Source organism: Nerophis lumbriciformis, linkage group LG03 (genome assembly GCF_033978685.3).
Source record: "Nerophis lumbriciformis linkage group LG03, RoL_Nlum_v2.1, whole genome shotgun sequence".
Taxonomy (NCBI): Eukaryota; Metazoa; Chordata; class Actinopteri; order Syngnathiformes; family Syngnathidae; genus Nerophis; species Nerophis lumbriciformis.
The window spans coordinates 34,530,001-34,552,075 of record NC_084550.2 but is presented as its reverse complement, the minus strand read 5'-3'; the positions used below and the strand labels follow the sequence as shown (position 1 = coordinate 34,552,075).

At 37.1% G+C, this 22,075-nt stretch overlaps 1 protein-coding gene across 2 annotated transcripts in view; it reads right to left on the bottom strand.

The window, feature by feature from the left end:
- magi3b (membrane associated guanylate kinase, WW and PDZ domain containing 3b) overlaps positions 1 to 22,075 on the bottom strand; it is a 480,566-nt gene that overhangs the window by 213,528 nt on the left and 244,963 nt on the right. For both annotated transcript variants that reach the window (XM_061937657.1, XM_061937658.1), the window contains exon 2: positions 18,318 to 18,434. In XM_061937657.1, the coding sequence (XP_061793641.1) occupies positions 18,318 to 18,434 (117 nt within the window). The remainder of the gene's footprint in view (positions 1 to 18,317; positions 18,435 to 22,075) is intronic.

Below are 22,075 nucleotides of genomic sequence, written 5' to 3'. Positions count from 1 at the left end.
TAAATGGGTGAATTTTGGCGAATTAAACGCCTTTCTATTATTCGCTCTCGGAGTGATGACGTCACAAAGTGGCGTCACATTGGGAAGCAATCCGCCATTTTCTCAAACACCGAGTCAAATCAGCTCTGTTTTTTTCCGTTTTTTCGACTGTTTTCCGTACCTTGGAGACATCATGCCTCGTCGGTGTGTTGTCGGAGGGTGTAACAACACGAACAGGGACGGATTCAAGTTGCACCAGTGGCCCAAAGATGCGAAAGCGGCAAGAAATTGGACGTTTGTTCCGCACACTTTACCGACGAAAGCTATACTACGACAGAGATGGCAAGAATGTGTGGATATCCTGCGACACTCAAAGCAGATGCATTTCCAACCATAAAGTCAAAGAAATCTGCCGCCAGACCCCCATTGAATCTGCCGGAGTGTGTGAGCAATTCAGGGACAAAGGACCTCGGTAGCACGGTAAGCAATGGCGGCAGTTTGTTCCCGCAGACGAGCGAGCTAAAACCCCTGGATGTCTTGGCTCACACCGTCCCTTATGCCACCGAAGATGATCAAGAAAAGAATATCGACCCTAGCTTCCCTGGCCTGCTGACATCAACTCCAAAACTGTACAGATCAGCTTTCAGGAAAAGATAGCGGATGAAGGTATGTCTACAGAATATATTAATTGAAATTGGGCTGTCTGCACTCTCAAAGTGCATGTTGTTGCCAAATGTATTTCATATGCTGTAAACCTAGTTCATAGTTGTTAGTTTCCTTTAATGCCAAACAAACACATACCAATCGTTGGTTAGAAGGCCATCGCCGAATTTGTCCTCGCTTTCTCCCGTGTCGCTGGCTGTCGTGTCGTTTTCGTCGGTTTCGCTTGCATACGGTTCAAACCGATATGGCTCAATAGCTTCAGTTTCTTCTTCAATTTCGTTTTCGCTACCTGCCTCCACACTACAACCATCCGTTTCAATACATGCGTAATCTGTTGAATCGCTTAAGCCGCTGAAATCCGAGTCTGAATCCGAGCTAATGTCGCTATAGCTTGCTGTTCTATGCGCCATGTTTGTTTGTGTTGGCATCACTGTGTGACGTCACAGGATAATGGACGAGTGTATATAACGATGGTTAAAATCAGGCACTTTGAAGCTTTTTTTAGGGATATTGCGTGATGGGTAAAATTTTGAAAAAAAACTTAAGCCACTGGGAACTGATTTTTAATGGTTTTAACCATTCTGAAATTGTGATAATGTTCCCCTTTAAACATGTGGGCAATGTTGAAGAATTGATTGATTCAGACTTTTATTAGTAGATTGCACAGTACACTACATATTCCGTACAATTGACCGCTAAATGGTAACACCCCAATAAGTTTTTCAACTTGTTTAATCACGTTAATCAATTCATGGTAAGTCCATAACAAGTCTATGTCAGAAAACCATACTTGCCAACCCTCCCGGATTTTCCGGGAGACTCCCGAAATTCAGCGCTTCTCCCGAAAACCTCCCGGGACAAATTTTCTCCCGAAAATCTCCCGAAATTCAGGCGGGGCTGGAGGCCACGCCCCCTCCAGCTCCATGCGGACCTGAGTGACGTGTTGACAGCCTGTTCACACGTCCGCTTTCCCACAATATAAACAGCTAATGATCGAGGGCGAGTTCTTGGTTTCTTATGTGGGTCAATACTGCCATCTACTGTACATGCATATGTGACCCACCCATAATGTGTCACATTTTTGTGTTGATTTATTTATTTTATTTTATGGTTTGAATTCATTTTTGGAGCAGTCGTTCCACATTTATCAGTATTCACATTGGTCAGTAGGGGGCAGTAGGGCGTTTCTTCCCAATTGAATGCTATCACCTGCAGACCGGAAGTGTCTTGTCATTCTGATGAGCGCGACCAGTCTGTGAACAATTGAAACGTCCTGTGTGCTTTTTCCTCCTGTATAACAGGTTAGTTTTGGTGAATCAACTCACTGAATAATATCCATGTGATCTTTATAAGTTTAAGTACACATTCTGATGGTGGAGCCTAACTCTAAAGTGTTTGTGAGTTGTAGTTTGTATTTGTGAATGAATCCAGTGCACAGCTGCAGTAATCAATACAAAAAGGCGACGTGAGTGCGCAATGTTTATATAGGAACTTCTGATCCTAATTCAGACTCCCAAATTAGAGCTCCCGTTTTCTTATTGATTTTATAATGTATATTTGTATAATGTGTGTGTTCTGAAATAGTGACAGAGAATAGAACAAGGATGGACAATTCAACCCTTAACTCAACAATGAGTAGATGAGTGTTATGTGTGTGTATAAGTGTGAATAAATGAACACTGAAATTCAAGTAATTATTTTATATATATATATATATATATATATATATATATATATATATATATATATATATATATATATATATATATATATGTAATAATAAAAAATATATATATAGTTAGAATTCACTGAAAGTCAAGTATTTCTTTTATATATATATATATATATATATATATATATATATATATTAACCACGCCCCCCAAACACGCCCCCCACCCCCCGAAATCGGAGGTCTCAAGGTTGGCAAGTATGCAGAAAACCAACAAATTTAGCTGAACTGCACCAATTTTGTCAAGAGGAGTGGTCAAAAATTCAACCAGAAGCTTGTCAGAAGCTTGTGGATGGCTACCAAAAGCGCCTTATTGCAGTGAAACTTGCCAAATATTAACAAACATTGCTGTATGTATACTTTTGACCCAGCAGATTTGCTCACATTTTCAGTAGACCCATAATCAATTCATAAAAGAACAAAACTTCATGAATGTTTTTTGTGACCAACAAGTATGTGCTCCAATCACTCTATCACAAATATATAAGAGTTGTAGAAATGATTGGAAACTGAAGACAGCCATGACATGATGTTCTTTACAGTGCAACATCCTCATTAAAAGTGCTGGGTTGAAAGAGTGACCTTTGTTTGGCAAACACTTCAAAGAAGTAACACTTGATAGCAGAATTCCATATCCTTTGACGTCAACTTAGGTTTTATCCCGGCTGAGGCAACGCGGGCCGTAAATGTCCCGCCAAAGAAACGGTGACAGTAAAACAAGGTCGTCAAAGGGTAATTGAAACGCGGCGAGGAAGGTGACGGATGAGAACATGAGAGTGAGCGAGTGAATGATGGCGGTGGATTCATTAAGGTGGTGACTCAAGCAGGGAATGAAGAGTCGGGCGCGTGCGGTCCTGCCCCGTGGTGATGGACGCCGCCTACGGGCCGTAAAACCTCAACGAGCGCCACAGTGGAACACGAGGAGGAGAACAGGAAGTGCGTTTGCACGTGCAAATGTGTGTGTCTGTTTGTGCGCCTTTGGGTCAGAAAACTCCACATAAACATTATTCATGTTCTTCTAACACTAACAGAGGAGGTCCTTGTCCACCGCAAGTACTCTTCCAGGAACTTCCTCCCGTTTCCACCAAAAACTACCCGGGTAGATTTGGTTCTTCAGGAACCTTTCAGAGTTTATTCTTGTTTATTATTTTTACAAACTTCATTTCGATACGCGAAGCTACGAGAAGTGGACGGACTCTTTTAAAACGTATTCATGGAGGAGCTGCTTACTACTCAGACTTTGTGGGATAAATGTGAAATAAAGGAGGCAGCACGAAGGTAAATAACAACAAGTATGAACTATTTACTTTATTACATGTTGTAATAAAGTGACACTCCATTTGTGTAGTTGTTAGCCTCAACCCCAGTGAACAGAATGTTAATGCTAACAAGCTAACGCTAAAGCCGATGTTTGTGTTGTCGGCGGCATTTATTGTTTATATATTGTTATTTACAGATAAACACTGACATTTATTATAGATATATTGTTAATTACTGATAAACGCTGACACTTATTATTTATATATTATTTACTGATAAACACTGACATTTAATATTGATATATTATTTACTGATAAACACTGACATGTATTATTTATATATTGTTATTTACAGATAAACATTGACATGTATATATTATTTACAGAAAAACACTGACACGATTTATATATTGTTATTTACAGATAAACACTGACATTCATTATTCATATATTGTTATTTACAGATAAACACTTAAATTTGTTATTTATATATTGTTATTTACAGATAAACACTGACATTATTTATACATTGTTATTTACAGATAAACACTGACATTATTTATACATTGTTATTTACAGATAAACACTGGCATTTAATATTTATATATTGTTATTTACAGATAAACACTAACATGTAATATGCATATGTTGTTATTTACACAAACACTGACATTATTATGTATATAATATTTACTGATAAACACTGACATTATCTATATATTGTTATTTACATATAATCACTGACATTTAATATTTATATATTATTTACTGATAAACACTGACATGCATTATTTAAGTATTGTTATATACAGATAAACACTGACATTTATGATTTAAATATTATTTACAGATTAACACTGACATTTATTATTAATATATTATTTACTGATAAACACTGACATTTAGATAATGATATATTGTTATTTACAGATCAACACTGACATATATTATGTATGTATTGTTATTTACAGATAAACATTGACATTTATATATTATTTACAGATAAACACTGACATTATTTATATATTGTTATTTACAGATAACACTGACATTCATTATTCATATATTGTTATTTACAGATAACACTGACATTCATTATTCATATATTGTTATTCACAGATAAACACTGGCATTTATTGTTTGTATGTTATTTACAGATAAACACTGACATTTGTTATTTATATATTGTTATTTACAGATGAACACTGACATTATTTATACATTGTTATTTACAGATAAACACTGGCATTTAATATTTATATATTGTTATTTACAGATAAACACTGACATGTAATATTTATATGTTGTTATTTACACAAACACTGACATTTATTATGTATATATTATTTACTGATAAACACTGACATTATCTATATATTGCTATTTACAAATAATCACTGACATTTATTATTTATATATTATTTACTGATAAACACTGACATATATTATTTAAGTATTGTTATTTCAGATCAACACTGACATTTATATATTGTTATTTACAGATAAACACCGACATTTATTATTTAAATATTGTTATTTACAAATAAACACTGACATTTATGATTTAAATTTTATTTACAGATTAACACTGACATGTATTATTAATATATTGTTAATTACTGATAAACGCTGACATTTATTATTTATATATTATTTACTGATAAACACTGACATTTAATATTGATATATTGTTATTTACTGATAAACACTGACATGTCTTATTTATAAATTGTTATTTACAGATAAACATTGACATTTATATATTATTTACAGATAGACACTGATATTATTTATATATTGTTATTTACAGATGACACTGGCATTCATTATTCATATATTGTTATTTACAGATAAACACTGAAATTTATTGTTTGTATATTATTTACGGATAAACACTGACATTTGTTATTTATATATTGTTATTTACAGATAAACACTGACAATTATATATTATTTACAGATGAACACTGACATTACTTATACAATGTTATTTACAGATAAACACTGGCATTTAATATTTATATATTGTTATTTACAGATAAACACTGACATGTAATATTTATATGTTGTTATTTACACAAACACTGACATTTATTATGTATATATTATTTACTGATAAACACTGACATTATCTATGTGTTGTTATTTACAAATAATCACTGACACTTATTAATATATTATTTACTGATAAACAGTGACATATATTATTTAAGTATTGTTATTTACAGATCAACACTGACATTTATATATTGTTATTTACAGATTAACACCAACATTTATTATTTAAATATTGTTATTTACAGATGAACACTGACATTTAGGATTTAAATATTATTTACAGATTAACACTGACATTTATTATTTATATATAATTAATAAATAATCACTGACATTTATTATTTATATATTATTTACAGAGAAACACTGACATGTATTATTTATATATTGTTATTTACAGATCAACGCTGACATTTATTATTTACTGATAAACACTGACATGTATTATTTAAGTATTGTTATTTACAGATCAACACTGACATTTATATATTGTTATTTACAGATAAACACCGACATTTATTATTTAAATATTGTTATTTACAGATAAACACTGACATTTATGATTTAAATATTATTTACAGATTAACACTGCCATTTATTATTTATATATAATTCATAAATAATCACTGACATTTATTATTTATATATTATTTACAGATAAACACTGACATTTATGATTTAAATATTATTTACAGATTAACACTGCCATTTATTTATATATAATTCATAAATAATCACTGACATGTATTATTTATATATTATTATATTATTTACAGATTAACACTGACATTTAAAAATCACTGACATTTATTATTTATATATTATTTACAGATTAACACTGACATGTATTATTTAAGTATTGCTATTTACAGATCAACACTGACATTTATATATTGTTATTTACAGATAAACATCGACATTTGTTATTTAAATATTGTTATTTACAGATAAACACTGACATTTATGATTTAAATATTTACAGATTAACACTGCCATTTATTATTTATATATAATTCATAAATAATCACTGACATTTAGTATTTATATATTATTTACAGATAAACACTGACATTTATGATTTAAATATTATTTACAGATTAACACTGACATTTAAAAATCACTGACATTTATTATTTATATATTATTTACAGATTAACACTGACATGTATTATTTAAGTATTGTTATTTACAGATCAACACTGACATTTATATATTGTTATTTACAGATAAACACTGACATTTATTATTTAAATATTGTTATTTACAGATAAACACTGACATTTATGATTTAAATATTATTTACAGATTAACACTGACATTTATTAGTTATATATAATTCATAAATAATCACTGACATTTATTATTTATATATTATTTACAGATAAACCCTGACATTTATGATTTAAATATTATTTACAGATTAAGTTTGACATTTAAAAATCACTGACATTTATTATCTATATATTATTTACAGATTAACACTGACATTTAAAAATCACTGACATTTATTATTTATATATTATTTACAGATTAAGACTGACATGTATTATTTAAGTATTGCTATTTACAGATCAACACTGACATTTATATATTGTTATTTACAGATAAACATCGACATTTATTATTTAAATATTGTTATTTACAGATAAACACTGACATTTATGATTTAAATATTATTTACAGATTAACACTGCCATTTATTATTTATATATAATTCATAAATAATCACTGACATTTATTATTTATATATTATTTACAGGTAAACACTGACATTTATGATTTAAATATTATTTACAGATTAACACTGACATTTAAAAATCACTGACATTTATTATTTATATATTATTTACAGATTAACACTGACATGTATTATTTAAGTATTGTTATTTACAGATCAACACTGACATTTATATATTGTTATTTACAGATAAACACCGACATTTATTATTTAAATATTGTTATTTACAGATAAACACTGACATTTATGATTTAAATATTATTTACAGATTAACACTGACATTTATTAGTTATATATAATTCATAAATAATCACTGACATTTATTATTTATATATTATTTACAGATAAACACTGACATTTATGATTTAAATATTATTTACAGATTAACTTTGACATTTAAAAATCACTGACATTTATTATCTATATATTGTTTACAGATTAACACTGACATGTATTATTTAAGTATTGTTATTTACAGATCAACACTGATATTTATATATTGTTATTTACAGATAAACACCGACATTTATTATTTAAATATTGTTATTTACAGATAAACACTGACATTTATGATTTAAATATTATTTACAGATTAACACTGACATTTATTATTTATATATATTTCATAAATAATCACCAACATTTATTATTTATATATTATTTACAGAGAAACACTGACATGTATTATTTATGTATTGTTATTTACAGATCAACACTGACAATTATTATTTATATATTGTTATTTACAGATAAACACTGACATTTATTATTGACATATAGTTATTTACAGATAAATATTAATCTAATTTCCCCTCTGGGATTAATAAAGTACTATCTAATCTAATCTAAACACTGATATTTATTATTTATATATTGTTATTTACAGATAATAAACACTGACATTCTATGTACCGTATTTTTCGGACTATAAGTCGCAGTTTTTTTCATAGTTTGGCCGGGGGTGCGATTTATACTCTGGGGCGACTTATGTGTGAAATTATTAACACATTAGCGTAAAATATCAAATAATAATATTTATCTCATTCACGTAAGAGACTAGACGTATAAGATTTCATGGGATTTAGCGATTAGGAGTGACAGATTGTTTGGTAAACGTATAGCATGTTCTATATGTTATAGTTAATTGAATGACTCTTACCATAATATGTTACGTTAACATACCAGTTGGTTATTTATGCCTCATATAACGTACACGTATTCAGCCTGTTGTTCACTATTTATTTATTTATTTTAAAATTGCCTTTCAAATGTCTATTCTTGGTGTTGGCTTTTATCAAATACATTTCCCCAAAAAGTGCGACATATATATGTTTTTTTCCTTCTTTATTATGCATTTTTGGCTGGTGCGACTTATACTCCGGTGCGACTTATACTCCGAAAAATACGGTATATATTTTTATCTACAGATAAACACTAACATGTATTATTTATATATTGTTACTTACAGATAAACACTGACATTTATTATTTATATATTGTTATTTACAGATAGACACGGAAATTTATTATTTATATATTGTTATTAACAGATAATAAACACTGACATGTATCATTTATATATTGTTATCTACAGATGAACACTGACATTTATTGTTTATATATTGTCATCTACAGATAAACACTGATATTTATTATTTATATATTATTTAGTAACGTGCAAAAGTTTGTTTATTCCAGCAATTAGATTTACAAGGTGAAACTAAAATATGACACAAGCTCATAACATGCAACTCCAGATATTTCAAGAGTCCTTTTGATGATTTTGATGGTCATGTTTGGCAGTTTATGAAAACCTTGAATTGAAAATCTCAGGTTTAGGTTTTCAAAATCCGTAATGCTATCATAACGCAATCCAGCGAGCGTTGTTAACATTAGCTAATATGCTAACATGTTTACGAGTGTTCGTGTTAGTATTATCAACTTACATTGACATTCTTTTTGTATTGTTTCACTTTCACAAATTCCTCAGTAAATTCACCAAAACGTCACCGTGGAGTTATTGAGTCTGTTTAGCTGATTAGAGAGTTAGCTTGCGCAGCTAGTGGGTCCATGGCCATGACTTCTGTTTTGTCTGATCAGCTGTTTTACTGCCGTGTTACAGACACCACTTGGACACAATTAAGGTATGTAAATAAACATTTACAAAATATGTGTGTAAATAACTAATTTCATAACGTATATATCTGCGACTTATAGTCCGGTGAGGCTAATATATTGATTTGTCTTCGCTGACGACCATAATACAAACAAAGCAAAGACACTGAATAGGTGTGTTATTGTTTGTGCTTTGGTACCATCTTTTGGACTAGGTTGCACGTTGCAGGTGCTGCATTGCACTTCTGTTTATACAACTTTGAACCGGAAGTAAAAGTGCCATTCAGTGGGTTTGTGTTTAGAGTGTCCGCCCTGAGTCATACCAAAGACTATAAAAATGGGAGCCATTACCTCCCTGCTTGGCACTCAGCATCAAGGGTTGGAATTGGGGGTTGAATCACCAAAATTATTCTGAGCGTGGCCACCGCTGCTGCTCACTGCTCCCCTCACCTCCCAGGGGGTGGAACACACAAATACAGAGGGTAAAACACCTAGTGTGTGTGTGACTATAAGTCCATAGCGTTTCTATTTGTATGGACTATTCATTCATCACTCCAAGCAAGGTTTGTGAGTTTTACAATGTAACTAAAACAATTCTTAATTACAAAACCATCCCATGTGTGATGTCTGTAGGAGTGTTTTCATGCATATTTGTACGTGCTATATATATACATGTAATGAAACTAGCGTCGTTAGCATGAGCTAATATGCTAACAAGGTATAACTAATAAGTTAAAGTTAAAGTTTAAAGTACCATTGATTGTGTCACACACACACTGGTTTTCATTGAGGGCCACATGGCAGTTATGACTGCCATCAGAGGGCCGCTTGTACCAGTGAATAATGTATGAATTTGCCTTTGGATTTCATTATTAATTACAAACCCCGTTTCCATATGAGATGGGAAATTGTGTTAGATGTAAATATAAACGGAATACAATGATTAGCCAATCATTTTCAACCCTTATTCAGTTGAATAGGCTACAAAGACAACATATTTGATGTTCAAACTGATAAACATTTTTTTTGTTGCAAATAATCATTAACTTTAGAATTTGATGCCAGCAACACGTGACAAAGAAGTTGGGAAAGGTGGCAATAAATACTGATAAAGTTGAGGAATGCTCATCAAACACTTATTTGGAACATCCCACAGGTGAACAGGCAAATTGGGAACAGGTGGGTGCCATGATTGGGTATAAAAGTAGATTCCATGAAATGCTCAGTCATTCACAAACAAGGATGGGGTGAGGGTCACCACTTTGTCAACAAATGCGTGAGCAAATTGTTGAACACTTTAAGAAAAACCTTTCTCAACCAGCTATTGCAAGGAATTTAGGGATTTCACCATCTACGGTCCGTAATATCATCAAAGGGTTCAGAGAATCTGGAGAAATCACTGCACGTAAGCAGCTAAGCCCATGACCTTTGATCCCTCAGGCTGTACTGCATCAACAAGCGACATCAATATGTAAAGGATATCACCACATGGGCTCAGGAACACTTCAGAAACCCACTGTCAGTAACTACAGTTGGTTGCTACATCTGTAAGTGCAAGTTAAAACTCTCCTATGCAAGGCGAAAACCCTTTATCAACAACACCCAGAAACGCTGTCGGCTTTGCTGAGCCTGAGCTCATCTAAGATGGACTGATACAAAGTGGAAAAGTGTTCTGTGGTCTGATGAGTCCACATTTCAAATTGTTTTTGGAAACTGTGGACGTCGTGTCCTCCGGACCAAAGAGGAAAAGAACCATCTGGATTGTTATAGGCGCAAAGTGTAAAAGGCAGCATGTGTGATGGTATGGGGGTGTGTTAGTGCCCAAGACATGGGTAACTTACACATCTGTGAAGGCACCATTAATGCTGAAAGGTACATACAGGTTTTGGAGCAACATATGTTGCCATCCAAGCAACGTTACCATGGACGCCCCTGCTTATTTCAGCAAGACAATGCCAAGCCACGTGTTACATCAACGTGGCTTCATAGTAAAAGAGTGCGGGTACTAGACTGGCCTGCCTGTAGTCCAAACCTGTCTCCCATTGAAAATGTGTGGCGCATTATGAAGCCTAAAATAGCACACCGGAGACCCCCGGACTGTTGAACAACTAAAGCTGTACATCAAGCAAGAATGGGAAAGAATTCCACCTGAGAAGCTTAAAAAATGTGTCTCCTCAGTTCCCAAATGTTTACTGAGTGTTGTTAAAAGGAAAGGCCATGTAACACAGTGGTGAACATGCCCTTTCCCAACTTCTTTGGCACATGTTGCAGCCATGAAATTCTAAGTTAATGATTATTTGCAAAAAAAAAGAAAGTTTATCAGTTTAAACATCAAATATGTTGTCTTTGTAGCATATTCAACTGAATATGGGTTGAAAATGATTTGCAAATCATTGTATTCCGTTTATATTTACATCTAACACAATTTCCCAACTCATATGGAAACGGGGTTTGTATATAAATAGCTTTACGTAGACTGTTGATTTTGCAGTAAAAACTTTACATTTACAAAATTTTACTGTAAAATATAGTGGTTTTTTACTTCTTCTTCTTTTTTCTTTTTTTTTTACAACATTTTACCATAAATATAAAAACAGTACCACTGTTTTGTCTTTGTTTTTTTACGGAAAAAGCTGGAATCTTAATTGCCAGAATTTTACTATTAAATATACATTGGTTTTCACCACAATATATTGTTAATGGAAAAACAGTACCAATTCCTTCTTTTTTTTTGGCAACTTAGATGCCAGTTTTTCTATTTACAGTAATACAAACCCCGTTTCCATATGAGTTGGGAAATTGTGCTCGATGTAAATATAAACGGTATACAATGATTTGCAAATCATTTTCAACCCATACTCAATTGAATATGCTACAAAGACAACATATTTGATGTTCAAACTAATAAACTTTCTTTTTTTTTGCAAATAATAATTAACTTAGAATTTCATGGCTGCAACACGTGCCAAAGTAGTTGGGAAAGGGCATGTTCACCACTGTGTTACATCACCTTTTCTTTTAACGACACTCAATAAACGATTGGGAACTGAGGAAACTAATTCTTGAAGCTTTGAAAGTGGAATTCTTTCCCATTCTTGTTTTATGTAGAGCTTCAGTCGTTCAACAGTCCGGGGTCTGCGCTGTCGTATTTTACGCTTCATAATGCGCCACACATTTTCGATGGGAGACAGGTCTGGACTGCAGGCGGCCCAGGAAAGTACCCAAACTCTTTTTTTTACAAAGCCACGCTGTTGTAACACGTGCTGAATGTGGTTTGGCATTGTCTTGCTGAAATAAGCAGGGGCGTCCATGAAAAAGACGGCGCTTAGATGGCAGCATATGTTCTTCCAAAACCTGTATGTACCTTTCAGCATTAATGGTGCCTTCACAGATGTGTAAGTTACCCATGTCTTGGGCACTAATGCACCCCCATACCATCACACATGCTGGCTTTTGAACTTTGCGTCGATAACAGTCTGGATGGTTCGCTTCCCCTTTGGTCCGGATGACACGATGTCGAATATTTCCAAAAACAATTTGAAATGTGGACTCGTCAGACCACAGAAACACTTTTCCACTTTGCATGAGTCCATCTTAGATGATCTCGGGCCCAGAGAAGCCGGCGGCGTTTCTGGGTGTTGTTGATAAATGGCTTTCGCTTTGCATAGTAGAGCTTTAACGTGCACTTACAGATGTAGCGACCAACTGTATTTAGTGACAGTGGTTTTCTGAAGTGTTCCTGAGCCCATGTGGTGATATCCTTTAGAGATTGATGTCGGTTTTTGATACAGTGCCGTCTGAGGGATCGAAGGTCACGGTCATTCCATGCCGCTTACGTGGAGTGATTTCTCCAGATTCTCAGTTAACAGAATTTTAATGCAAAAAAAGTTTTTGTTTTTTTTCAATTTACGCTGTAAAGAACCATGTCAAATTTATTGTCATTTTTATTAATTTGATGGAAAGTTTGCTGTAAAATCAGAAGTCAAGCAGATATTTAAGTATTTATTTTTGTTTAGACAAAGAATATTTGGAAAGTATGATAATATGTAATATTTGTTGCAATATCAGATACTATTAAAAATTTCAAATTCATGCGATTTCAAGCAAAACATATATTTTTCTGTCAAAATGAAAAAAAATCTATTACATTTAGTGAGAAAATATTAAGTACTTTATTGACATTTATCAATTCCAGGTATTTGCGGGCCAGATCTGGCTTTGACACCTTAAAGTACCAATGATTGTCACACACACACTAGGTATGGCGAAATTATTCTCTGCATTTGACCCATCACCCTTGATCACCCCCTGGGAGGTGAGGGGAGCAGTGAGCAGCAGCAGTGGTCGCGCCCGGGAATAATTTTTGGTGATTTAACCCCCAATTCCAACCCTTGATGCTGAGTGCCAAGCAGGGGGTAAGTAAATAAACATTTACAAACGTTTTGGTACCAGTATAAATCTGCGGCTTATAGTCCGTAAAAAATATTTTTATTTTTTCCCCAAAACTCGTAAAATAGGAAAATATATGATGAAAAGGTGGATGGACGTAGCAGTCAGCGAGAGGAGGAGTGCAGCCTTTCTTTGTGCCATGGATCCGGGCTTTGATGGCTTGCAAAGTAAATAAGTTGCACAGGGGGGGTTAGAGAGACGTCCTCGCTCATGTTGCCATGGCGACAAAGTGTGTGAGAGCATTTTCTCAGAGAGCGCGAGGGAGCACTTGAGTGTGTGTGTGTGTGTGTGTGTTGCTGCATAATGCCAGGGACACGAAGACTATACGAAGTGACAAACCTTTTACAGCACAGGAATATATAGCAGTTGTTTCTCAGAAGACATTTACACGCCTCCGTAGTCACGTGTGCACACGTGCAAGTCCAAGGACAGGAGACTTATCGAGAGTCCTTCATCTCAGGTGGACAGGGACACGGTACAGTGGGGTAATATAGGCTGTTTTCTAGGGGCGTCAACAACAAAAAAACGATTTTTGAAAGAATCGCGATTATGTGTAACGGTACCGATATGTTGGTACCGGTACCAAAATGTATTTCGATACCTTTCTAAATAAAGCGGACCACAACATTTTTTTTATTAATGGCTTTATTTGAACAAAAAATCTTATGGTACATGAAACATATGTTTATTATTGTAATTTAGTCCTTAAATAAAATAGTGAACATACTAGACAACTTGTCTTTTAGTAGTAAGTAAACAAACAAAGACTCCTAATTAGTGCATCCATCCATCCATCCATCCATCTTCTTCCACTTATCCGAGGTCGGGTCACGGGGGCAGCAGCCTAAGCAGGGAAGCCCAGACTTCCCTCTCCCCAGCCACTTCGTCCAGCTACTCCCGGGGGATCCCAAGGCGTTCCCAGGCCAGCCGGGAGACATAGTCTTCCCAACGTGTCCTGGGTCTTCCCTGTGGCCTCCTACCGGTCGGACGTGCCCTAAACGGGTACAAGCGGCCTATCTCTAAGGGTTCTCCCTTAGAGATAGGGTGAGAAGCTCTGTCATCCGGGGGGAGCTCAAAGTAAAGCCGCTGCTCCTCCACATTGAGAGGAGCCAGATGAGGTGGTTCGGGCATCTGGTCAGGATGCCACCCGAGCGCCTCCCTAGGGAGGTGTTTAGGGCACGTCCGACCGGTAGGAGGCCACGGGGAAGACCCAGGACACGTTGGGAAGACTATGTCTCCCGGCTGGCCTGGGAACGCCTCGGGATCCCCCGGGAGGAGCTGGACGAAATGGCTGGGGAGAGGGAAGTCTGGGCTTCCCTGCTTAGGCTGCTGCCCCCGCGACCCGACCTCGGATAAGCGGAAGAAGATGGATGGATGTAAGCTAAATTATTGGTAAACACAGTTTATGTATAATAATTTACGTAAAACCGAGAGTAATGAATAAAGTTTTCATCAATTAATATATTCTGTAGACATACCCTCATCCGCGCTCTTTTCCTGAAAGCTGATTTGTCCAGTTTTGGAGTTGATGTCAGCAGGCCAAGGAAGCTAGGGTCGATATTCTTCTCTTGATCATCTTCGGTGGCATAAGGGACGGTGTAAGCCAAGACATCCAGGGGGTTTAGCTCGCTCGTCTGCGGGAACAAACTGCCGCCATTGCTTGCCGTGCTACCGAGGTCCTTTGTCCCTGAATTGCTCACACACTCCGGCAGATTCAATGGGGGTCTGGCGGCAGATTTCTTTGACTTTATCGTTGGAAATGCATCTGCTTTGAGTGTCGCAGGATATCCACACATTCTTGCCATCTCTGTCGTAGCATAGCTTTCGTCAGTAAAGTGTGCGGAACAAACGTCCAATTTCTTGCCACTTTCGCATCTTTGAGCCACTGGTGCAACTTGAATCCGTCCCTGTTCGTGTTGTTACACCCTCCGACAACACACCGACGAGGCATGATGTCTCCAAGGTACGGAAAACAGTCGAGAAAACGGAAAATAACAGAGCTGATTTGACTCGGTGTTTGAGAAAATGGCGGATTGCTTCCCGATCGCTCCGAGAGCGAATATTAGAAAGGCGTTTAATTCGCCAAAATTCACCCATTTAGAGTTCGGAAATCGGTTAAAAAAATATATGGTCTTTTTTATGCAAGGTATATATTGACGCTTACATAGGTCTGGTGATAATGTTCCCCTTTAACTTGCACTTACAGATGTAGCGACCAACTGTAGTTACTGACAGTGGGTTTCTGAAGTGTTCCTGAGCCCATGTGGTGATATCCTTTACACACTGATGTCGCTTGTTGATGCAGTACAGCCTGAGGGATCGAAGGTCACGGGCTTAGCTGCTTACGTGCAGTGATTTCTCCAGATTCTCCAAACTCTTTGATGATATTACGGACCGTAGATAGTGAAATCCTTAAATTCCTTGCAATAGCTGGTTGAGAAACGTTTTTCTTAAACTGTTCAACAATTTGCTCACGCATTTGTTGACAAAGTGGTGACCCTCGCCCCATCCTTGTTTGTGAATGACTGAGCATTTCATGGAATCTACTTTTATACCCAATCATGGCACCCACCTGTTCCCAATTAGCCTGTTCACCTGTGGGATGTTCCAAATAAGTGTTTGATGAGCATTCCTCAACTTTATCAGTATTTATTGCCACCTTTCCCAACTTCTTTGTCACGTGTTGCTGGCATCAAATTCTAAAGTTAATGATTATTTGCACAAAAAAAATGTTTATCAGTTTGAACATCAAATATCTTGTCTTTGTAGCATATTCAACTGAATATGGGTTGAAAATTATTTGCAAATCATTGTATTCCGTTTATATTTACATCTAACACAATTTCCCAACTCATATGGAAACGGGGTTTGTAAACACGTCTTTTAAAACACTGCAGCTATAACCGCACCGTTTTATAAGCCATATTTAAGCCATGTTGCTTTGAATTCAACAAATAGTTTTCAACAGACACTGAAAAGGTGCGTTAGTGTTCATCTTTTGGACGAGTTCGAACGTCTACAAAAACTTCAAATGTGCCGACTTGCTTTACGGCATACGTCACTCCAACCTTTCCCCGTTCGTTAAAAAGACGGAAGTCAATGCTAACGCCTACGTGCCGCCAGAAAACTAAAACAAGAAGAAGAACGCCTACGCGCAATTACTGCTATAATGGCCGAAGCTACAAAACAACCAAAGAAACGAAAAGTTTTGTCTGAGGAGACAGTCAAGGATCAACATTGGTCCGGCTTTCACTCGCTGGCGTGAGCTCAAACACGAGGTATTTCAGAGCGATACTGCCTTGGCTCTGTTCCAGCTAAACTAGTAAGTGACTTTCCATGCTCAAATCCAAATGCTAATGCTAATGTTAGCTTTCGGAAATTTCCGTGATAGCAATAAATAGCCACCAGAGTGATGGTTCCACTACAACTTTACCACTTCTTTGCTTGGGATGTCTCCGCCCTGCAGCAGCCGCCAGCTGCAATCATTCACCGGCAATCTGTGCACCTGGCGCTAATGAGAGGTCCTGCCTTCAAGAGCCTGCTCAGCCTGCTATCCGTCGCCTGAACGTAATCTTCTGTTGATGTCCCGTAAGATATCATCCTGCTCTATGCAAACCTTGCTTCGCTCTCTGTGTTTCCCTTGTCGTCCTTCATGCAGTCTGCCTTTGCTCCACGTGTCGAGCTGTGCGTCTCGTCATTCCTCGTTTCTCCTCCTGCTTCCCGGACTGCCTCTTGGATCTCGACCTCCCGCTTGGACCCTGACCTGCTCTACTTAGCCCCTTTGGATCTGTCCGCTTCCTCACTCATCATTACGGTACCACACAGCAATTAATTCCTACACATGGTCTTACACCATACACACTCTTGGATTTTGTCACACTCCATTCTCTAGTTGATTTTGTGTATTTATGTTTGATTTTATATATATATATATATATATATATATATATATATATATATAGTATTTATATATAATAAATACATAGAGCTTTATTGCCCCCTTGTGGTTCTGTGCCGTCACAACTCCCCCAGAAAACACAACAGCTTGTAGAACAATCCAAGATAATTTCTCCATAGTGTCTGATATTTAACATCAACATAACCATTAGAGACAGAATATTTGTGACAATATTACAGTCAGTGTGACGCGACATGCGCTAGTCCTCATGGGAAACGTGGTCGTCTTCTGGCAAAACACTACCGCTTTAGTCCACTGGCGCCGCCAAAATCAACCAAAACTGAAAGTACTTGAGTGTGGCTTTAAGATTTAGCAGCGTTATGTGAGGTGATTGTGTATTTATGAGCAAACCAAGATGGCGTACTTACACGGGATGGTGCGCAGGTAGAGGTTGTCCCGTATGATCTGCTGGAGCTTGTGGTCCAGCGAGCCCTTCTGGAACTGCAGACTGAGGTAGTGGCGCAGGTCGGTGTTCAGGACTTTGCCTGCAACAGAATGACACGGGATGGTCAAATAATAATATGTATTCCTTTGATAGTAGACTTTATTAAAAAAAACAAAAAACAATGGTACAGGAGGAAGTTCTCCAGAACAAGAACAATCTCATGGCAGGCGGATATCAAACATGCAGGTCAGGTTTCGTCTGCACTGATCTCGTTTGCATTTAATCACAACGACCTTTCTGATTGGATGAAGTCAACAGGATCAAAAGCTGGGCCACCTGTTCCTTCCTCATGGTATTGTTCCACCTTCTCATCCTGAGTGGTAGTTTGACAGCGGTAACAATACTTTAGTGAATTTATATATATATCTGATATTGTTACATGCCAATCCTGTAGGTGGCAGTAATGAAGACTACTATCTAGCTTTTTGTTTCCTGTGAGTTCTTCGACCTTACAGCGTCCTCGAAAATCAAAACATTTAAAAGCAAAACCCGAGGTTTATGAATGTTTTAGATAAAAGTCACGTACCTAGATTTGAATGAACTTTTGGAATCGTATTTAAGACATTTTATGTGATTTTGGGAGAATTTTTGACATTTTCAGGCCTTAAATCGGGGGGACCTGGACGCCCTACTGGGGGGGTTACCCACATATGCGGTCCTCTCCAAGGTTTCTCATAGTCATTCACATCGACGTCCCACTGGGGTGAGTTTTTCCTTGCCCTTATGTGGGCTCTGTACCGAGGATGTCGTTGTGGCTTGTGCAGCCCTTTGAGACACTTGTGATTTAGGGCTTTATAAATAAACATTGATTGATTGATTGATTGATATATATATATATATATATATATATATATATATATATATATATATATATATATATATATATATACATATATATACAGGTAAAAGCCAGTAAATTAGAATATTTTGAAAAACTTGATTTATTTCAGTAATTGCATTCAAAAGGTGTAACTTGTACATTATATTTATTCATTGCACACAGACTGATGCATTCAAATGTTTATTTCATTTAATTTTGATGATTTGAAGTGGCAACAAATGAAAATCCAAAATTCCGTGTGTCACAAAATTAGAATATTACTTAAGGCTAATACAAAAAAGGGATTTTTAGAAATGTTGGCCAACTGAAAAGTATGAAAAAGAAAAATATGAGCATGTACAATACTCAATACTTGGTTGGAGCTCCTTTTGCCTCAATTACTGCGTTAATGCGGCGTGGCATGGAGTCGATGAGTTTCTGGCACTGCTCAGGTGTTATGAGAGCCCAGGTTGCTCTGATAGTGGCCTTCAACTCTTCTGCGTTTTTGGGTCTGGCATTCTGCATCTTCCTTTTCACAATACCCCACAGATTTTCTATGGGGCTAAGGTCAGGGGAGTTGGCGGGCCAATTTAGAACAGAAATACCATGGTCCGTAAACCAGGCACGGGTAGATTTTGCGCTGTGTGCAGGCGCCAAGTCCTGTTGGAACTTGAAATCTCCATCTCCATAGAGCAGGTCAGCAGCAGGAAGCATGAAGTGCTCTAAAACTTGCTGGTAGACGACTGCGTTGACCCTGGATCTCAGGAAACAGAGTGGACCGACACCAGCTGGACTGCTGCTGAGTGGTCCAAAGTCATGTTTTCTGCCGAAAGCAAATTTTGCATTTCCTTTGGAAATCGAGGTCCCAGAGTCTGGAGGAAGACAGGAGAGGCACAGGATCCACGTTGCCTGAAGTCTAGTGTAAAGTTTCCACCATCAGTGATGGTTTGGGGTGCCATGTCATCTGCTGGTGTCGGTCCACTCTGTTTCCTGAGATCCAGGGTCAACGCAGCCGTCTACCAGCAAGTTTTAGAGCACTTCATGCTTCCTGCTGCTGACCTGCTCTATGGAGATGGAGATTTCAAGTTCCAACAGGACTTGGCGCCTGCACACAGCGCAAAATCTACCCTTGCCTGGTTTACGGACACAGGAAAGAGTGAGAAGAGCCTGTCGTGTAATGCCAGCAGCTAAAAGCAACTGCGTGAGAATCCACAGACCTGTGGATGTGTTGAAGGTGTGCTGAAAAATGCGGAACGGAAATTAGGGAGCAGCAGAAAAGTGGAATGTACTATTTAAATCGGTGCGTTGGAAAACACGGAACGGAGTTTTTTTTAAAACTGGATCTGGATCGGCATTTTCCCATGCCTTGCTGATACGCAATTTTTGGCAAATATCGGCAGCCGATCCGATCCAAATATCGGCTCGGGACATCCCTAATATATATATGTGTATATATATATATATATATATATATATATATATATATATATATATATATATATATATACGCATATATAAATGCATATATATATACTGTATATATACACACACTTACACATAAGTATATATATATATATATATACATATATATATATATATATGTATATATATATATATATTTCCTCCAGAAGGTCTTATCTTTGTCCATGTGATGAAAGATAAAAGAAAAAGTGAGCTTCATGAATGTTTTTTGTGACCAACAAGTATGTGCTCCAATCACTCTATCACAAAAAAATAAGAGTTGTAGAAATGATTGGAAACTCAAGACAGCCATGACATGATGTTCTTTACAAGTTTGATCGCCACTGTGTATAGCAATTAATGACAAGTGTCTCAAAGGGCTGCACAAGCCACAACATAGTATAAAAGTGTATTCCACACACACACACACACACACACACACACACACACACACACACACACACACACACACACATAGTCCACGTGACTCCTGGGTGCAGTCTCCAGCCCGCCTGACAAACGCTCCGCCAATGACGCAAACCGCGGCGGCCTCAAAGCCTCCACAAACGTCTTTTTTGGAGAAAACAAAAGCGAGTCGGCACAAAACTTTCTGCGAGGCGTCAGAAAAGTCCTCCTCAGAAACGCGGTGACGAGGAGGAGATCTTCGGCGTCGGCTCGCCCCGTTTCAGCGCCTGACAGGAAGCAGACAGCCCACTTTGAAGCGCTCGACTTCACAGACTCCCTTTTCTTTTTCCCGTCGCCACTCCTCACCCCTATTCTTCTCCTCTTCCCCGCCCGGACCGGTGCGGCGCAGCGTGACTCCTCCGCCACGCCGTCAAGGCACCTCAGCGGGACTTAAGAGGAGATCTTGCTACTGTAGCTGTACTGTACGTGCTGATGAAAACAGCGCATAGAATAATGATGAGCTCTGGGAATACTTCAGTCGGCTCTCTCAACCTTCAAATCCTCTTTCTGCCTCCCCGTCTCGCCGCGTAAACCAAAAACCAGGTCGTTATTTGGGCAAATCCTATTAGGCCCCCGAGTTTGGGAGGCCGAATGCCCCTGGCGTCCGCGGCTTCTGAAGCCGACGTGCCTGCAAGGCGGAACTTCCGCGCTAAGAACTTCATCACAGCCGGTCAAACGGATCCGGGCCCAATCTGGCTACTTCCTCGCAACGCTGGCCCAGAATTGCCATCTTTGTTGCGGTCCACACGTGGGACTTGGTGCGGAAACAAAGCCGTTTCATCCAAAGTCCGCTTCACGTCACTAAAAACTTCCTCTTTTCAGAGCGCGGTCTGAAGGGAGATGTGTGAAGGGTTGATGTGAGGCCAACCACTTTGATCCATTTTCCGTCCACAGGAGACGTTTGGCGGGTTAAACATGTGTCATCAAAACACGCC